At 39.5% G+C, this 18,141-nt stretch overlaps 1 protein-coding gene across 3 annotated transcripts in view; it reads right to left on the minus strand.

Annotated features, from left to right (window-relative positions):
* Window positions 1-18,141, minus strand: part of csmd3b (CUB and Sushi multiple domains 3b) — a 1,935,846-nt gene that overhangs the window by 435,212 nt on the left and 1,482,493 nt on the right. For all 3 annotated transcript variants that reach the window (XM_087986040.1, XM_087986041.1, XM_087986039.1), the window contains 3 exons: window positions 17,024-17,162; window positions 16,334-16,521; window positions 15,918-16,106 (listed from right to left, as the gene is read on the minus strand). In XM_087986040.1, the coding sequence (XP_087842166.1) occupies window positions 15,918-16,106; window positions 16,334-16,521; window positions 17,024-17,162 (516 nt within the window). The remainder of the gene's footprint in view (window positions 1-15,917; window positions 16,107-16,333; window positions 16,522-17,023; window positions 17,163-18,141) is intronic.

An 18,141-nucleotide genomic window follows, 5' to 3' on the forward strand; every position in this document is an offset into this window, starting at 1 on the left:
AGGAGACTTGGGAAAGCAACCCCACCCCACCCCTTCCCTCCTGAGGGTTTCACTCTGACCTGGATGTCCAGCTGAGTGAACTAAGAGAATTCTGTGTGGTGAGTTCTGTCAGAGATCAGCAAGAGAGAACAATCTCTGGCTTTTGATCAGGCATCGATGGAAGTTCCGAAGGAAGTCAACAACAGCAGTGCGCTCTCTCCAAACTGGACACACACGGTTCCAGGATAACAGGAGGACATTAAAGGTGCATGGCGTAGCATTTCCAATTACCTTCAAAGAATCTTTTTATTGTGATGTTTCTCCCCCATTGCAACAACAGTTGCAATTTATATTCTGAAATATAAGACTTAATAATTCATAATAGATACTGGATAATCATGAAAATTGGAGCTTTAAGGGCATAAAAGATCCAAAAGCACAAGGGACCTATTATTTTGAGAAACAGCCTCCAAATTTCTTACAACAGAATATCTGTGGTCAATACACCTTACAGATAGACTGTCTCTGCAGGCACATTATATCCTCATCTGAATATCCAACAGCTTATATCTACTCCTAGCCTGTTGCCCTCCCACATCCATGCCTTAGATTCCCTGCACAAATAATGCCCTATTCTTTCCTTCAGATAAGCTTTTGTTAGTATGCACACTTGTTTTCTCCTCTTGCAGAAGAAAGGCCACAACTTGAGAAAAGGCAGAGACCTGAGGCATAGTTGTTTTGTGACAGGCTTCTTGTCAGCCATTGGTAGTGTGAACCCACTTGGTTCACCATGAAAAGGGTCTTATTAGTGACACTGCAAATGTTGGCAACTGCCTGCCATTAGAGACAGAGCCACTGGTGCTCAGATATGTCAAGAGAACTGATCCTCTGCATGTAGGCACTCTGTTTTTGATGTTGTCTCCTTCCTCCTCTGTGAAGAGGCATGTGGCTAAGAAGGTGGTAGGTGGTAACTGCTGCTGCTGGGGCAAATGAGAGGTGGATGCCTTTGACCTCTGAAGTGGAGCAACAGAAGCTATCCTCATCGTAGCATGAAGGCTGGCAACAGGGCAGTGTAATTGAAGGTAGTTAAGTCTAAACAGATGAAGTGCCTTCCAAGAAGCTGATAGTCATCTGTCAAGTAATGATGGCAGTGTCTGAGAAAAAGACCAGCAGCCTCTCACCTGGTCATGGCAGGAGCTCCTCAGCATAAGTATTTAAAACATTCCGAGCTTGTTTTTTCCACCATGGGTTGAAATCCATACTCAAATTTGCACAAAATGATTTCTTAAAGTACTTTAGTTGATTTACTGCCTCAGGATCAGGGCTTCCCTGTGAGAATCCTAACTCAACCCTGTGAAAAATAGAAACAGGTGGGATTGCATCAGGATCCTCACCTGAGATCATTTGCTGGAACTTTTCCATCCCTCTATAATTTTCTCATCCCACTGTCCCTGTAATCTACCTCCACTGGTTTGGGAAAACTCTAGCCCAAGAGACAAAGTTGATTGCAGAAAAGAGATGCAACATTTAAAATTTATTTTGACCTCACCAATTCTGTCAACATCAAACCATTCTTGGCAAAGTATTTTGGATTTGCAAGTTATCTACAAAATAAATGTTACATTACTAATTGCTCATCTTGCCCCAATAGCAGTTGTTTGGCAAACATTTTAGAGTGCTCCTGTTGAAACAAATAATAAATGTCATGAGGGCATTTCAAGCTAACACAGAACATATTGCACCACTGTATCATGGAATAACTTTAATTTGTCATGAAATATTCTCACGTAAAAACAAAATGTGGACATCTGTCAAACAGAGCAATAAAATGCAAAGTATATTTAGAGCCAGAAAACATCCCAGGAATGGTTCTGACCTGCATGTCCACCTAAAACAACATGAAAGTTCAATTGTGACAATGGTCTTCAAATTGTTTTTCAAAATAACAGGTCCTTTGTGCTTTTTGACCCGTTACCCTCAAAGTATGATTTTTCATTTCTATCCAGTACACAGTATAAGTCTTTAAGTCTTCTACTTCAGAAAATAAATTGCAACTGTTATTGCAATGGGGGAAAAGATATCAAATGGATTAATTGAAGATGGTATGCCATTATGTTTCATGATACAAAAGATTCCTAACTGGTCATGAAGAACCATTGATTGGCTTGTCCTGGGATAAACTAGCTACTTGATCTTCAGATTGAAGATGCCCTCGTGATCTGGGACCTGCTGAGAGTCCTTTGTTATCAATGAACTTCAATCTTACCCTGCAATGCTTCAAATATGATTCTGAGGTAAAAGATAACAGCTGACCAGAGCCATCAATGTATTTGCTTGTCGATTCAAGGCAACCTATAAGCAGCAAGTGCTCTGTTGTTTAGTCAGAACATCATGGCCAATTAATTACTTTGTAAAGTATTTCAACTGATTTAGTTTGATTTACATCATATCCAATGGGCATTATGGATCACTTACTTCCGACATTAGATGACATTTTGTGCTGATGAAGAAATATATTAAACAATAATTCATCCTCAAATAGTTAAAAGAATCGAAGAGATGAAAATAAAAACTATTTCGACTTGTTTCTTCTGGAAATGGTCAAAGAAACTATGTTAGGTTCAATTAACAACAAGAAGAATGGGAAGGAACAGAGAACAGTATTTACAATTGCATATTTTGCACCTATTTTGGTAACTGTGTCTTTTTATAAAAAATACATTTCTCCAAATATTTCAGTCACTTGCCTACAGGAAAAGTAGACTGTGTTCAAACATTACTGAGCACATGCTGAAATCTTAAAGAGCCTGGCAGCCCTGAACCTAAGGAACTGCTTGGATCAACTGGCTGTGTCAGAAAACAGGGAGAGACTGTTGAGCATGGGTCTGAATCTACTCTGAGGGTGTGTTCCCTCTACTACAGCTAAAAGGTCAGGAGAAGGTTCACCTAGCTCAGTTTTAATCTGTTAAGCAATGAATCTTTAATGATTATGAGCCAAGATTTCTCACCTTTTCAACACAATGACCCACCTCTTGCAACCTGTCGACCAAGCACATTACAGCAGCTCTGCAGTTCTGTCAGCATCACCACCAGAAGTGGTTGCCACTGCTGAAGACCCAGAAAACAATGCATATGTGGAACCCAAATCAGTCAGGATCCCACTGGGTCAGGCCAGAAGGCACTTGAGGGTCGGTGTGGCCTTGATGGGCTGGATGGCCTGAAACTGCACTGTGGAGATTCTATGATTCCATCAGCCTGAAAATTGGTGGAGCTGTGGATAGTGGGGCAGCTTATCAAAGGCTACAGCAAAATCCAGATCATTTTGAAAACTGGGCAAAAAAATGGAAGATGGGAGTTTAATCCAGTCAAGTGTGAGGCGATACAATTTAGGTGGTCAAATTCAAGAGGAAAGTATGCCATAGATGGCAGGACCTTAGGAGTATTGATATACAGAAAGATTTTGTGGTGCAAGTCTATAGCTCCCTAAAAATTGTGACTGAAATGGATTAGGTGGAAATGAAAATGTACGGCATGTTTGCCTTCATCAATTGGACAGAGCGTTTAGAAGTTGGCAAGTCATGTTGTATAAAACTTTACGTCAGCCACATTGGGAGTAATGAATGCGGTCTGGTTGCCATGCTTTTGGAAGGATGGAGGCTTTAATGAGGGTGCAACAGAGGTTTGCCAAGATATTCCCTGAATTCGAGTGTATTAGCTATAAGGAAAGGTTGAACAAACCAGGATTGCTTTTTCTCGAGTGTCAGAGGCTGAGGAGTGATCTGACTGAAGTACATAAAATTATGATGCGTGGATAGGGTGGGCATTTGGAGTGTTTTTACCCAGGGTGGATATGTCAAGTACTGGGGAACATTAGTTTAAGGTGAGAGGGTAAAAAGTTTAAAAGAGATGTACGAGGCAAGTGTTTTCAAGCAAAAGGTGGTAGGTACCTGGAAAGCACTACCAGAGGAAGTAGCAAAATTAGATAAGATAGTAATGTTTAAGAGGCATGTGAACAGGCAAGAAATAGAGGGAGATGGACCATGAACAGGCAGATGAGATTATTTTAGATTGGCATCATAGTTGGTGTAGACATGGTGGGCCGAAGACCTGTTCTTGTGCTGTACTGCTCTAGTAGGAGAAGAAAGAATACCATCTCAAGCAATTGTCATGTTAACATAGCAGACCACAAATTGCAAGATGTACTGAGGCCAATATAAAATTTACTATGGTGGCATTTGAATTCATGACCTCTAGCTTTTATTTGGATATGATGTATACACTTTCAGGAAGTGTACCTTAAACAGATGTCAAATCTACGACGGGGAAAAGATGTAATGTACTGATCCCATTGGCAGTTTCCTTTCCTTAAGGACATTAGTGAACCAGATGGGATTTTCCAATAATCAGCAATGGAATTGTTGTCATCATTAGACTCTTAATTCCAGAACTGTTAAACTTAAATGCCATTATCTGCTGTGGTAGGATTTGAACCCAGGTTCCCAGTGCATTACGTGAGTTTCTGGATTAATAAACCAGCAATAATACCACTAGGCCATCACTTCCCTAGAATAAGAATGTAGGAACAGGACTAATAATATTATTAATACTTCCCAACAACTTGTGAAGGTCAATTTGCTGGATCTCAATATTGCCAAACAAGTTAAGAAGCCTGGAAGATGATAACTACCATATGGAATAAAGACGTCAATAGATTGCATATGTTGAATGAACCTAATGATGGCCTTGAAGACACAGATAAAATACGTTCAACATCTAAGGCTCAATTTGCTCTGAAGCTCAACTTCAAAATAAGCCATCTAGAATTGAATGTCTTTGAGGCAACAACTGATAGAGCTCACTGACAAATTCAAACGTACTTGCAGAGACTAGGAGCACTGATATGGCATTATACCAACTGAGCAAGCCAACAAAATCATCATCCATGTGATAACAGGTATCCTAATTACAGGTTTCCAAAACTATCTCTTCAACCAACCCAAAAGTTACACCATTGAAGCACTGCCACAAAGCAGACACAAGTACAAAGCTGCTCTGCAAGGTTGAATGAGCAACTAGGAAAGGCAAATCTAGCTAGCAATGCGGGCAGAACCACACCTCAAGATTATCCAGCCTTTCAGGACATACACAAGACATGTGCTACTAGAGGACGTTGGAAGTGTCAAGGCAGAAAGTGAAGGCCAAAACAAACTACAATCTAGAAACCACAATTAGAGGATAACCAGGTTCAGTATTCAATTGAAATAAAAATATGTAAACAACTTCATAGAGGTGGGTATCCCATCACCAATATCACCCTTTTTTTGCACTATGGCCAGCCAGCTCGGAGTCAGTCCCCTACACTGAAGAGATTCTGAATTCTGTGTTTATATTGGTCAGCCATGGCTTCCTAATTATCCCAGGTTAACAATCCCAATCAAGGATCTCACAAGATCCACCCGGTTCCAGTCACTGCAAGAACATAACAGCAATCGACAGATATTGAGCCAAGCTACACTATCAGATGTTGAAGTTGATCTGATCACTGTACACACACTAAGAAGACATTCCACGTGGTGAACATCACAGAATGTAAAGGCACAGAGATTCAAGCAGAAGTCCTTCTTATTGAGATGGCAAGTGTCACAAAGCTAGTCCCTTTTTTTTCTAAAAGTTCTTCCTTGGCTCAAGGAGACAATGTCCTTGATTTTTTTCAGAGGGTAATAAACCAGGCCAGACTCCGATCAGATTGGTTTGGTACAGAGATGAAAAGGGTTTTGAGAGGCCTTTTGTTTATATGTAAACAGATGAGCTCAAAGTGTTCATGTTTTAGAAGTGACCATGGTAATACAAGGGGAGTGGTCAGCTCTCTAGCTGAGCTGAGCAGCTTTAGTTCAGTCTTGAACTGGGAAGTTCAACAGAGAGCTGTATGGAAACTCTTAAGAATGTTTTAAGTGGTCTGGCCTAGTCCATAACAGACTGGGGGCTCTTTGCAGGATTTTAAACATTAAGTGGTAGCTGCTAGTGTCTTTATTTTGGATGTTGGGTTGGTTGGGTAGACAAAGCTTGGGATAGTAATGGCTCTCCCAGTCGCCAAAAGATTTCTGGATGTGGAGACTTTGGAGGGTTTGCAAAAAGTGAATAAGACCAAGTTGCAAGAATCAGCAGAGAAGCTGGAAATTGGAACTGCCTGCTTCTGTGAGAAATGGAGAGATAATTACAGCAGTAGCTCAGTATTTAAACTTGCTTGAGAAACCATTAGAATCTTGAGAGATGGCAAGAATTCAATTGCAAATGAAGCAGCTCGAGTTAGAGGTAAGAGATGAGAAAAGGACAGCAGAAATGAAACAGTTTGTGTTACGATTAAAAGCAGAAAAGAGGGGAAAAAAGAGAGCAGAGAAAGAAAAAGAGAGAGTGTTCGAACTTCAAAAAAACTGACACTTAAAAAGGAAAGTCAGCTTCAAAAGCTGGAGATAAAGGCTGGGGGTAGGCTGAGTGAGGAAGAGAGTGAGGATGAGCAAGCCCCTAGTAGTCAGAAACCTCTTGAGAAACTGTTTAAGTATGGTTCTGTTCGCCGAGCTGGGAATTTGTGTTGCAGACATTTCATCCCCTATCTAGGTGACATCCTCAGTGCTTGGGAACCTCCTGTGAAGTGCTTCTGTGATCCTTCCTCCGGCATTTGTAGTGGTTTGAATCTGCCCCTTCCGGTTGTCAGTTCCAGCTGTCTGTTGCAGTGGTCGGTATATTGGGTCCAGATCGATGTGCTTATTGATTGAATCTGTGGATGAGTTCCATGCCTCTAGGAATTCCCTGGCTGTTCTCTGTTTGGCTTGTCCTATAATAGTAGTGTTGTCCCAGTCGAATTCATGTTGCTTGTCATCTGTGTGTGTGGCTACTAAGGATAACTGGTTGTGTCGTTTCGTGGCTAGTTGGTGTTCATGGATGCGGATTGTTAGCTGTCTTCCTGTTTGTCCTATGTAGCGTTTTGTACAGTCCTTGCGTGGGATTTTGTACACTACATGGGTTTTGCTCATGCTGGATATCGGGTCCTTCGTTCTGGTGAGTTGTTGTCTGAGAGTGGCTGTTGGTTTGTGTGCTGTTATGAGTCCTAGTCGTCACAGTAGTCTGGCTGTCAGTTCGGAAATGTTCTTGATGTATGGTAGTGTGGCTAGTGCCAGAGGAAAGATCACAGAAGTGCTTCACAGAAGGCTGCCAAGCACTGAGGATGTCACCTAGACAGGGGATGAAACGTCTGCAACACAAATTCCCAGCTCGGCGAACAGAACCACAACAATGAGCACCCGAGCTACAAATCTTCTCCCAAACTTTCAACTGTTTAAGTATGTTCAAGCATTGCCTAAATTTAATGAGAATGATGTGGAAGCCTTTTCCATCTCATTTGAAAAGGTGGCTAAACAAATGCAGTGGCCAGTGGCAATGTGGGTTTTGTTGATCCAAATGAAATTTGTAGGTAGGGCAAGTGAGGTATTTGCATCCCTATCAGAGGATGTATCTGGGGAGTATGAGGTGGTGAAAAAAGCCATTTTAAGTGCATTAGAGCTTGTACCAGAAGACTATCGACAATGTTTCAGGAATCTAAGGAGGGACCTTGGTCAGACTTATCTTGAGTTTGAAAGGATCAAACAGAGTAATTTTGATAGATTGATAAGAGCTTTAAAAATTGAGCAAACTTCTGATGCCCTTAGAGAGGTAATTATTTTGAAGGAATTCAAAAATTCACTGCCTGAAGTAGTGCAAACTCACGTGGAAGAGCAGAGAATTGAAACAACAAGGTTAGCAGCTGAAATGGCTGATGATTATGAACTGGTCCATAAAACACAGTTTGGCTTCCAGAATCAATTTCGGTCCATGAGGGATAGAAATTGGGGCAAAGAGATGTCCTCACATGGAAAGGGAATGGTAGATCTCAGTGAAGATCATAAGGATAACTTACCACAGGGTAAAACAGAAAGCCTTGAGGGGACAAAGCAGTTAAAAGGCTCCGGTATTTTCATTGAAATAAAATAGGCCACACAAAATCACAGTGTTGGTGGGCTACGAGAAAGCCAGATGTAGGAAAACCAGACAAGCCTGGAAGATTTGTTGGACTAATAATAAAAAGCCCAAGGGAAGTTTGACAACTGCCTCAGAGTGTACAAGATGATCAGAGATTGATTAAGGAGAAAGTGCCAGATCTGCTTAAAAAATACATGCAATAGTAAATTTTATTCACATAAGCCAGGAGTAATAGGTAAGGCAGTTACAATATTATGGGACACAGGATCCTCTCAGTCTGTAATGCTGAGGGATGAGGAAATATGCACTCCTGAAAGACTATTACCAGAGAAGGTATAGTAACAGGAATTCATAGTGAGACAAAAAGTGCTCAATTATTTAAAGTGAGGTTAGAGAGTCCAGTGAAGAGCGGAGAATTTGTAGTAGGAGTACTAGTCAAAGTGTCAGCTCCAGGAAAACGATTTGTCCTTGCAAAAGATATAGCTGATTCACCAGTGGGCATGCTGCCTACTCTAGTTGAAAAACCAGTGAAGACGCAGGCAAATGAAGACCTGGATAATTTTTATCCAGAAACTTTCCCTGATTGTGTGATCACAAGATCACAGAGGCATAAGCTGAATCAAGAGAGATCAAACGGCACAAATAAGGAAGCTGACATAGTGTTATCCAAAACTTTCTTTGATCAGATAGGTGGAATAGAGAAGGAGCAAGTAGGTAAACATGCAAATTTTTTTGGATTAGTGATGCTGGAAGAGCACAACAGTTCAGGCAGCATCCAAGGAGCTTCGAAATCGACATTTCGGGCAAAAGCCCTTCATCAGGAATGGACTTTTGCCCGAAACGTCGATTTCGAAGCTCCTTGGATGCTGCCTGAACTGCTGTGCTCTTCCAGCACCACTAATCCAGAATCTGGTTTCCAGCATCTGCAGTCATTGTTTTCACCATGCAAATATTTTTGCTAAGCTGATTGAATTACAGCAGAAAGATGAGAAGTTAAAACAGTTATATCAAAAGGCATTTACAAAGAATGAAAGTGAATGCATTCCCATGTGTTATTACTTAAGAAATGATGTCTTACTGAGGAAATGGAGACCATTACACGTTCAAGCAGATGGAAAATGGGCCGAGATTCATCAAGTTATTTTGCTAGTAGGATATAGAAATGAGGTGCTGTGAGTGGTGCATGAGCTACCACTTGGAGGTCATTTAGGGGTGAGGAAAATACAGCCTAAATACAAAGACATTTTTACTTGCCTGGACTACACAAAGAATTTTGCCAGACATGTCATACATGTCAGCTAATCGGAAAACAACAAGTAGTAATAAAACCTGCACCTTATTCTGTTCTTTGTGTTTCATTGTGTAATTTTGTGAATAAAGTTTTTGTCTGTTTTAAAATCGAGTAGTTAACCTATCTATCTTACTCCAGATAATTTTCACAGTACACTGACTGAAACAAATTGCAAGGTTAGGTCTGGTGCTGCCTGGTTAAGAATGCTTTGAGTGGTCTGGCCTCGTCCATAACACAAGCGATCATTTGACATCAAAATCTCCCTGTGAAGGGGAACACAATATCTTTGAATATTTCAAAAACTCAGAGAAAATTTTAGTTTTGTCAATTGGAGTGGAGTTAAAGCTGGTCAAGCATACATTAAGTAGAAAGTGGACATTGAAAAGGAATGGAAGATTCCACCTTCAAGTTTGGCATCAAGTCGGAAACACACAGCCAATTCCTTGGAATTGTTTGACAAGCAGATGTTCTTGACAGCAATGAAAACGCTAGAATTGGCTCACCATCTTGACAATGAAGGAATTCTGCTAAAGTAATGCAAAGCAGTCCAACAAGAGAACATTTACATCTCCAGTTCAATCCCGGATAAGAGGGGAGTCAATCTGGCAAAGAGTTTAGGCCACAAACAATTCACCTGCAGGACTCATTGGCTCAACCAATTCAAGACAAGGCATGGTCCTAGTCTGCATGACAGGTGGTGCATAGGCAACCGTGATGGAAGAAATGACACATTTTTGACACAAAATGGCCCTAGTCATGCAATGAACGTGTGCGCACCAAGAGACATTTCAGCAGACGAAACTTGACTATCCTGCCATTTTTGCTAGATGGCTCACTTATGTTTAAAGACAAAATGCATTATGACGGAAAGTGGAGCAAGGAACTCACTGTGATGGTCTGTGCTAATACAGATGGCACTGAAAGGCTATTGATTCTTGCAAATTAGAAATTCCAAGCAGGTGGGTTGCTTTGTGAATGGCAAGACTGTGCCCATGCAGCATAAGCATTACAAAACTGTTTATGTCAGATAAGGAAATTGATAAAATATATAAATGAAAGAAAAGGAAGATTATTATCAGGAGAGTCGACCAGCTGATGCACCCTGACACGACTGGATTCAAGAGCATCAAGCTGATGTCATTGCCACCGAACAGCATGGCAAAGTTCCAGTCAATGCATCAGAGGTTATTTAGGAATCTAAGAACCTACTATGAATGGCAGCTGATCCCTCAGGTTATCAACATCATCGATAAGAAACAAGAGAATTACCAGTTGCTGTAAAGATCACAGTCAGAATTAACATGGCATGGAAGGTGGTGATGGAAACCACAGTTACTAACTGCTCCCACCATACTAGATTCAAACAGGTATAAGGATAAGTCATCGCAAATTGAAGCCAATTTTTGCTCATGTATGTGAAAATGGAAACCATGGAATTGGAAATGGATGACTGCATACTACACAAGAAAACAGACATGATGTGATTGTGGATGCAATTTCAACTGGAGGAGCCAGTGGAGGACAGGAACCCTGAAGAATTTGATGTTTACCCATCCACTCATTTGCATGTTCCTCTAGCCATTGCTGCAAAGGTCACAGATAAGATCATATGATAGAACATCACTGTACAGCACAAAAATACCAAAGATGTGTTTAAGTTGGATGGTTTGGCAAATATATCACACTTGTCTAAAGGCAGGATGCTAAGTATAACAATATGGAAGAGATTCTCTGGAGCTAATTGTCTATATTTTTCACTTTATTTTGTAAAATGCATGGTGTGAATAATTTAAATAGAGACTTTTTTTCTCATTCTGCTACTTTATTGTATTTTAATTTGGAGTTTATTTTGACATATGGCATGTTTGTAAGTAAAACAGGTTATGCAGAAGCCTCCTTGACTTCAGTGAACTCAAAGTTGTAGGAAGAACCCCTGTTATTTAACATATTAGGATATTAATACAAGTAAATACTGAGGGGATACTACACCTGGGAACTAGGGAAGAAAACATGGAATCCCAAGTCCAAGAATAATTGCTGAGCTAGCTTGTGGATTTGTAGCCTTTGAAATACCCAAAGGAAATAAACAATCATCCATTCAAGCATCTTGTGAAAATAATTATTCCTCTTGGGAACCCTTATAACTATTAAAATATAAATATTCAATATGATCACAATGTACTCTCCCCGCAGTCAGGTATTAGTCAAAATGAACCACCACTGAAAAGACAATCTTGACAAAGCAAGCTCTTGTGAGTTACAGTCTTGTTTACAGCTGTGTAATCAACTTTCACCAAGGTAAATCTATTAGAGGCCTTGGAGTTCAGACCATCACTCACAGTGAAATTCTACTCCACAATTGTGCAAACAAACCCTCCAGAGATCAGAGGATAAAGCCTCTGAGTTTTCCTGAGCAGATGGTTAGCCATCAGATATTGAATCTTCAAAGGTTGAACACATGGATTTTCAATCTAAGAAATTAGATATCTATTCAATTCTTTCAAGTATCTCTAAGGACAATATTGAAACAATATACAAATCAAAACAGAGTATCCAGATATATTAAAAAATCTGTTTCTTGACATTGTTGAATTCACAACAGCAATTTATCTCCTCGTAAAAAAATACTCTAATGCTTGCAGATACTTAGCACAGTGCTTGTCAATTCAATAGGCACATGCCATTTAAGGAAAAAAGTCTTGCGGTCAAATAACTGCATTGATAGTAAATAGAACTTATCATAAATACAGGATTGGACAAAGTCAGCATGGGTATATGAAAGGCAAATCATGCTTTACAAACTTACTGGCGTTTTTCTTTTGCAGATGTAACGTAGAATAGAATCATAGTGATAGAGATGTTTAGCACAGAAACAGACTCTTCGGTCCACTTGTCCATGTCGACCAGATATCTTAAATTAAACTAGCCCCGTTTTCCAGCATTTAGCCCATATCACTCTAAACCCTTCTTATTCATGTACCCATCCAGATATCTTTTAAAAGTTGCAATTGTACCAACCTCCACCACTTCCTCTGGCAGCTTGTTCCATACATGTACCACCCTCCGCATGAAGAAGTTGCCCCTTAGATCAATTTTAAATTTTTCCCCTCTAACCTTAAACCTGTGTCCACTAGTTTTGGACTCCCCCCACCCCAGGGAAAAGACTTTGTCTATTTACTGTATCCATGTCCCTCGTGATTTTATGAGCCTCTATAAAATCATCCCTCAGCCTCCCACATTCCAGGGAAAATAGCCCCAGCCTATTTAGCCGCTCCCTATAGCTCAAGCCCTCCAACCATGGCAACATCCTTGTAAATCTTTTCTGAACCTTTTCAAGTTTCACAACTTCCTTCCCACAGGAGGGAGGGAGACCAGAATTGCACACAATATTCCAAATGTGACTGAACCAATGTCCATACAGCTGCAAACATGACCTCTCAACTCCTACACTCAACATACTGAACAGTAAAGGCAAGCCCACCATTGCCTCCTTCACTATCCTATCTACCTGGGACTCCACTTTCAAGGAACAATGAACCTGCACTCCAAGTCTTGTTGTTCAGCAACACTCCTTAGGACCTTATCATGAAGTGTATGTGTCCCACCCTGATTTGCCTTTCCAAAATGAAACACCTCACATTTATCTAAATTAAATTTTATCTGCCATTCCTCAAATAGATAAAACAGAAAGATGTGGGTATTTGGATTTTCAGAAGCCTTTTGATAAGGTCCTTCCATGAAGATTTTTGGGCAAAGTTAATGCACATGGGATATGGGATAATATGTTGATTCGAATTGAGAGAATGGCAATAAATACATATTTTTCCAAGAAGCAGGCAATGACTAGCAGAGTAACACAAGGGTCAGGGTTTGGACTCCAACTATTCACAATGTACCTCAATGACTAAGATAAAAGAACCAAATGCAACATTTCTAACTTTTCAGATGACACAAAAGTGGGTCGAATTGTGAGCTGTGAGATGGATGCAAGGAGACCTCAATGTTTCAAACCAGTTGAAAGACTGGGCAAACACATCGGAGATGCAGTATAACTTGGTCAAGTATGACAATGTACACTTCAGTGTGAAAAACAGAAACAAATAGTATTATTTAAATTTGAAATTACGATCCTTCCCCCACCCACTTTATTTTTGTAGGTTTGTCCGGCATTGGCATTGCAAACTCCAACCACTAAGTAAACTAAGGAACTGTTCAAAACAAACTCAGTGCTCAGCTTGGATCAGATGACCTTCCCTTACTTAGACAAGAGATTGATTTCAATCTGTTTCAATCAAATGCCTTTAACAGCATTGCATTGATTGTTCCTCAGCTTTCCCCAATATTTCTGAAAATGTTCACATCATTGAAACCTCTGCTCACATTCAATGTTTGTGATTCAAGCTGAATTTAGTTCACAGCTACTTGCTTTTCCACGTTAGCAAAACAATCTTGGAATTTAGATTGGAAAATCTCTTGGATGGTTGCTTCATAATCAAAATTACTGAAGATTTACAACACAAATAATGCTGTGACTGTTTTCAAGGCCCCCTTGTCATGATTAAAAACCCAAGCAATGCTACTAAATGCATATTTCACAGGATTTTGCAAGCTAATTTGTATTCTGTCATGAGAAAAGGGTGTGAGCAGAAATAATTAGGTGGATGCCTATCCCCAAATCTTTACAATAAAAGTATGTCACTTTCTACTGGAAAAGAATAAGAAAGAAATTGTAAAGGAATACTATAAATATTTTGAATGTGTCAGTTGCTGCTATTATTGCCTGCCTGAACTAAACAGAGACAGCAAATGCGTTCAATTTGGAATTATTTATTAAAACTGCACTACTATTTGCATTTAGAGCTCTTTTAATGTTCATCTTAAAAGTAGAAAAGGCAATAATTTGTGGTCAATATCCTAGTACTAACCAAGAAAAAAAAGTTTAAAATTCAATTTTGTTTATATCTTTAGTATAGTGTCAGATGTTAAAATTTATTTTCAAATGACCCTTGGGTGAAATTAGAAACATCGCTCAGAGAAAACATCTGTAAAATAATTGCTCAGTAAAGATATTCATTGTTAGTTAACAAGGGGCTTCAGTACACTGATTTGTACTCCATTACCTTTTTACCAATGAGGAACAAAATTCAAATATGCCTGAGTTAATAAAAATCACAGCAGAGATTTCCACCTGCCAATAAATTTCACATTTTAATAAGTTTAGGTTTTTCATTTCGGAAATACTCAAGATTCGAACCATCGTTTTTAAATGAAGGGCTTGTAAACACGAGTTGGCAAAGTTTTTGGAACCTCAGATGAGGACAGAGCCACCTTGCCAATAGAAAAGCAATATATCTAATATGAGTTTGTCCAACAGGTATCCCACGCATCAGAATGTACACTGACAAAGAGTCCAATCCTAGTGTGCATTATAGTTCATATCCAAATCACGTGCATGTGGAAGAATCACTAAGGAGCTGCTGCTTCAATTTAAGCACGCGTAGCAATATTCCTATGTTCCTCAAATAAGAGGCTGTTTCTCTCCCATATTTGCTATTTATACTTTTGAAGAGTCATAGACAGCTGGTTTGCAATGTGGAGTGATGCCAACATTGGAGGTCCCATTCCTGCACTGGCTGAGGTCACCATGAAGCGTTCTCCTTCTCAACCATTCCCCTCGCCTGAGGCATGATGACCATTTAATCACCACCAGTCATCTCTCTCTCATGAGACAGCAGCTCTATGGCCCTTGGAACACTGGCAACTTTTAAATCTGGACTACACTGAGCCAATCAGTGGCAAATGTAGAAATTGAATTGTCTCTCAGGATAAAGCTGTGCAAATATCTCTATCTTTATTGACCCTCAGGCCTGGAGACAGGGAGTTGCAGTATGTCTAGTGAGCAAATTTGCTACAAAGGAGAGGATGCTTACTGGGTGGGGTGACTGGGCGGACCCAAATAAAAGGTGGCAGAGATGCAAGGCCAAGTTGGCTCATGAACCTGGGCCCTAGTCTGTCAGCAGAATCAAGGTGGTGGTCTGGGCTTATGGCTATGATCTGGACTGAGGCGGGGCAGGGCCAGGGCTGACAGCAAGGTCAAGGTGACAAGCATCGAGGCTGGAAATAGACCAGAAAAACTCCATCATGAACATGAGTTCTGAGGAAGGGTAACTCAACCCAGAATGTTAGCTCTGATTTCTCTCTACCAATGCTGCCAGACCGGCTGAGCTTTTCCAGAAAATCTGTTTTTGTTTCTGATTTATTGCATCTGCAGTTCTTCCAGCTTGTATTCAATCATGAACAGGTCTGACCATCTGTAGGAATAAGTTCAAGATGGTTGAGTGGGTTTCCCAAGCCCACTCATAGTGAGTGTGCAGATGTGAGAGGGAGACAGAGAGCGAGGGGTGGTTTGAGCGGTAGTGAAAGGGCGACAGGGTGTGTGTGGAAGGCATTGGCAGAGACAGCGTGAGGGTGGATGGGATAATGTGGCTAAACGAATACCACAGGCTTACCACTCTCTGGGTGAAGAAATCTCATCAGTCCTAAATGGCTTAAAGGTATGATAGTCCACAATTTGTCCTTGAATAGCTCACAAGCAGTGATTTCTAGGCTGCGGTGACTTCCAGTAGTTCCTTACCATCACAAGTAGGCAAAGGATGATTCCACCAGTGATTCTTCTCACACATCAGAGGCTCCTCATGACTGATTGTGTAACCAGATTCACAGCTGAATGCCACAGTGGAACCTATTGAAAAGTCCTGCCCATAACGATAGCCATTCACTGGGATTCCAGGATCCATGCAGGAATATGTATCTACTGTAACACCTGCAGAAACAGGAAGAAAAATATAAAAGTGTCACGAGAAACAAAAACGTATACCTCTCATCTAAAACTGAACAGTTTGTTTAATTATTTCCACAGCAGTTATTTTATGCACAGTGACTGCTTCCTTTGTAACAAAATATTAAAAATACACCTCTGATTTAAATAACCTAAATGAAGCATAAGTTCAATTAAAATGCTGGGAAAAAATGGCGACAAGGAATACTTACTTTCATAATGAATCTTGAAGCCAATATTGGAACGACTATTATCAGTTACAAAGAGAAGGTAAAGATAGTTGGTGCTACTAAAAAGAAATTGAGGAACTTGTGTGCCATTGAAAGAGCCAAGAACTGGGGATAGAAGGCTTGGTCCATCATGAATTTCCAGAACATCATAATTAACTTCAGTTTGAAACCTATGCAGAGAGAAGTTTAAATTCATATGTAAGTCAATACTAAATGTTCAAACAAACTTAACTTTTGGAGAATACTTTATTTTCAAGTATCACTCCAGCTTACTTAACCAGCTATCGGACACAGCTTAATAATTAGGTTTTTGTAAATGTTTCTATCATTATAAACTGGGAAAGATAATACAGAAATCACACCTTTTCTTCAGCAAGTCACATATTCATATTTTTAAGAAGTAAATGGACCATTACACTTCTGCCTTTATCTTTCTGAAACTTGTATAATGATTTTCAAACCAGTCTTGGAAGATTTGTTTTACAAAAACTGATGTAAGATGTAATATAATATATATGCCTTTTATTTGCCAAGATATAAAAACTAAGAATTTTCACAATGACTAATTTGTGAAAGCTAAACTTTGCTCAAAAATACAAATAATTCGCTTATCAATTAAGATAGTTACTCATCAACATAGCAAGATTTGAAAAAAAAAGGTTGTGAGAAGACCTTTCAAATGTTATTTTGATGGAATGTCCTGGTTCAGCTTCAATCACCCACTCACAATTCTGGGAATCCTTATAATATCCAGGCCAGCCTGGTGATAGGATTACTCCATTAGGAGAAGAAAAATGGCCACCACAAGGAGCTTCAAAACAAAAGAAATAAATTTATACCTCAGCATGTACGTATCAATACAAAGACTACACAAAGATATACTGCAATATTAAATGTAGGCTAGCCATTACAGAAACAAAGAATAAATTTGATTTGAGAATATCAATGTTTCAGGAGTGGAACCTATGAATTTCATTAACTGTATTCCAAATCGATATTGGTGTAATAAATAATATTACTTTCGTGCAAAGGAATCAATTGAAAACTCAGTAGGTTTTCCAGCAATTTCTGTTTTGTCTTTGATTTATAGCATTCACAATTTTTAAAGTTTTTTAATTGAAAACAATAACTTGCTTAACTGGAATGAGTGTGTGTTTCTTTTAATCATCACAGCAATGTTAACACATTGAGAAGTGGAGTTTTAAGGATCAAAAAAAGAGAAGACTATTCAAACCCTCAAGCTATTTCAGATCAAATTAGATCATGATCAATCTGAAAGAAATATTATTAATCAATTTTTGTGTTCATACTTATACCCAGTAGAAAAAACATTCAGGTCCCAATCCATGTCATTCTATAGCCCTAAGTCTGTAATGGCTACCAGACTCTACTTATTTATGGCCATTTTTGAAATCTCCATTTAAGTATTTACAATTTTGTGGAAATCAAGTTTCAGAAATCCATCCCTTTTAATCTGGCAAACTTTCTTTCTGATTTCATTTCTAAAAGTTCACCGCTAAGTTTAGAATGTTCCTACCTTGGTAACTTCTCTGAACTGACCCTTTTAAGTTCCTTTACCATGTTAAACAACAAGATGTATTTATTTGACATCATAAAACACCCAATGACATTTTACATACGCTCATCAATGTAAAAAGATATTAGGTTGGATGACCAAACTCATGGTCAATGGAACCATTTGATAAGCATCTTAAGAAAGGAAAATTATATCGGGGGGCAGAGTGCTTTAGGGAGGGAATTTTCAAACTTGATTAGTACCAATGCTAGCG

The sequence above is a fragment of the Chiloscyllium plagiosum genome, unplaced genomic scaffold (genome assembly GCF_037043375.1).
Source record: "Chiloscyllium plagiosum isolate Xiang-an unplaced genomic scaffold, Cpla_swu_hap1 HiC_scaffold_4, whole genome shotgun sequence".
Classification (NCBI taxonomy): domain Eukaryota; kingdom Metazoa; phylum Chordata; class Chondrichthyes; order Orectolobiformes; family Hemiscylliidae; genus Chiloscyllium; species Chiloscyllium plagiosum.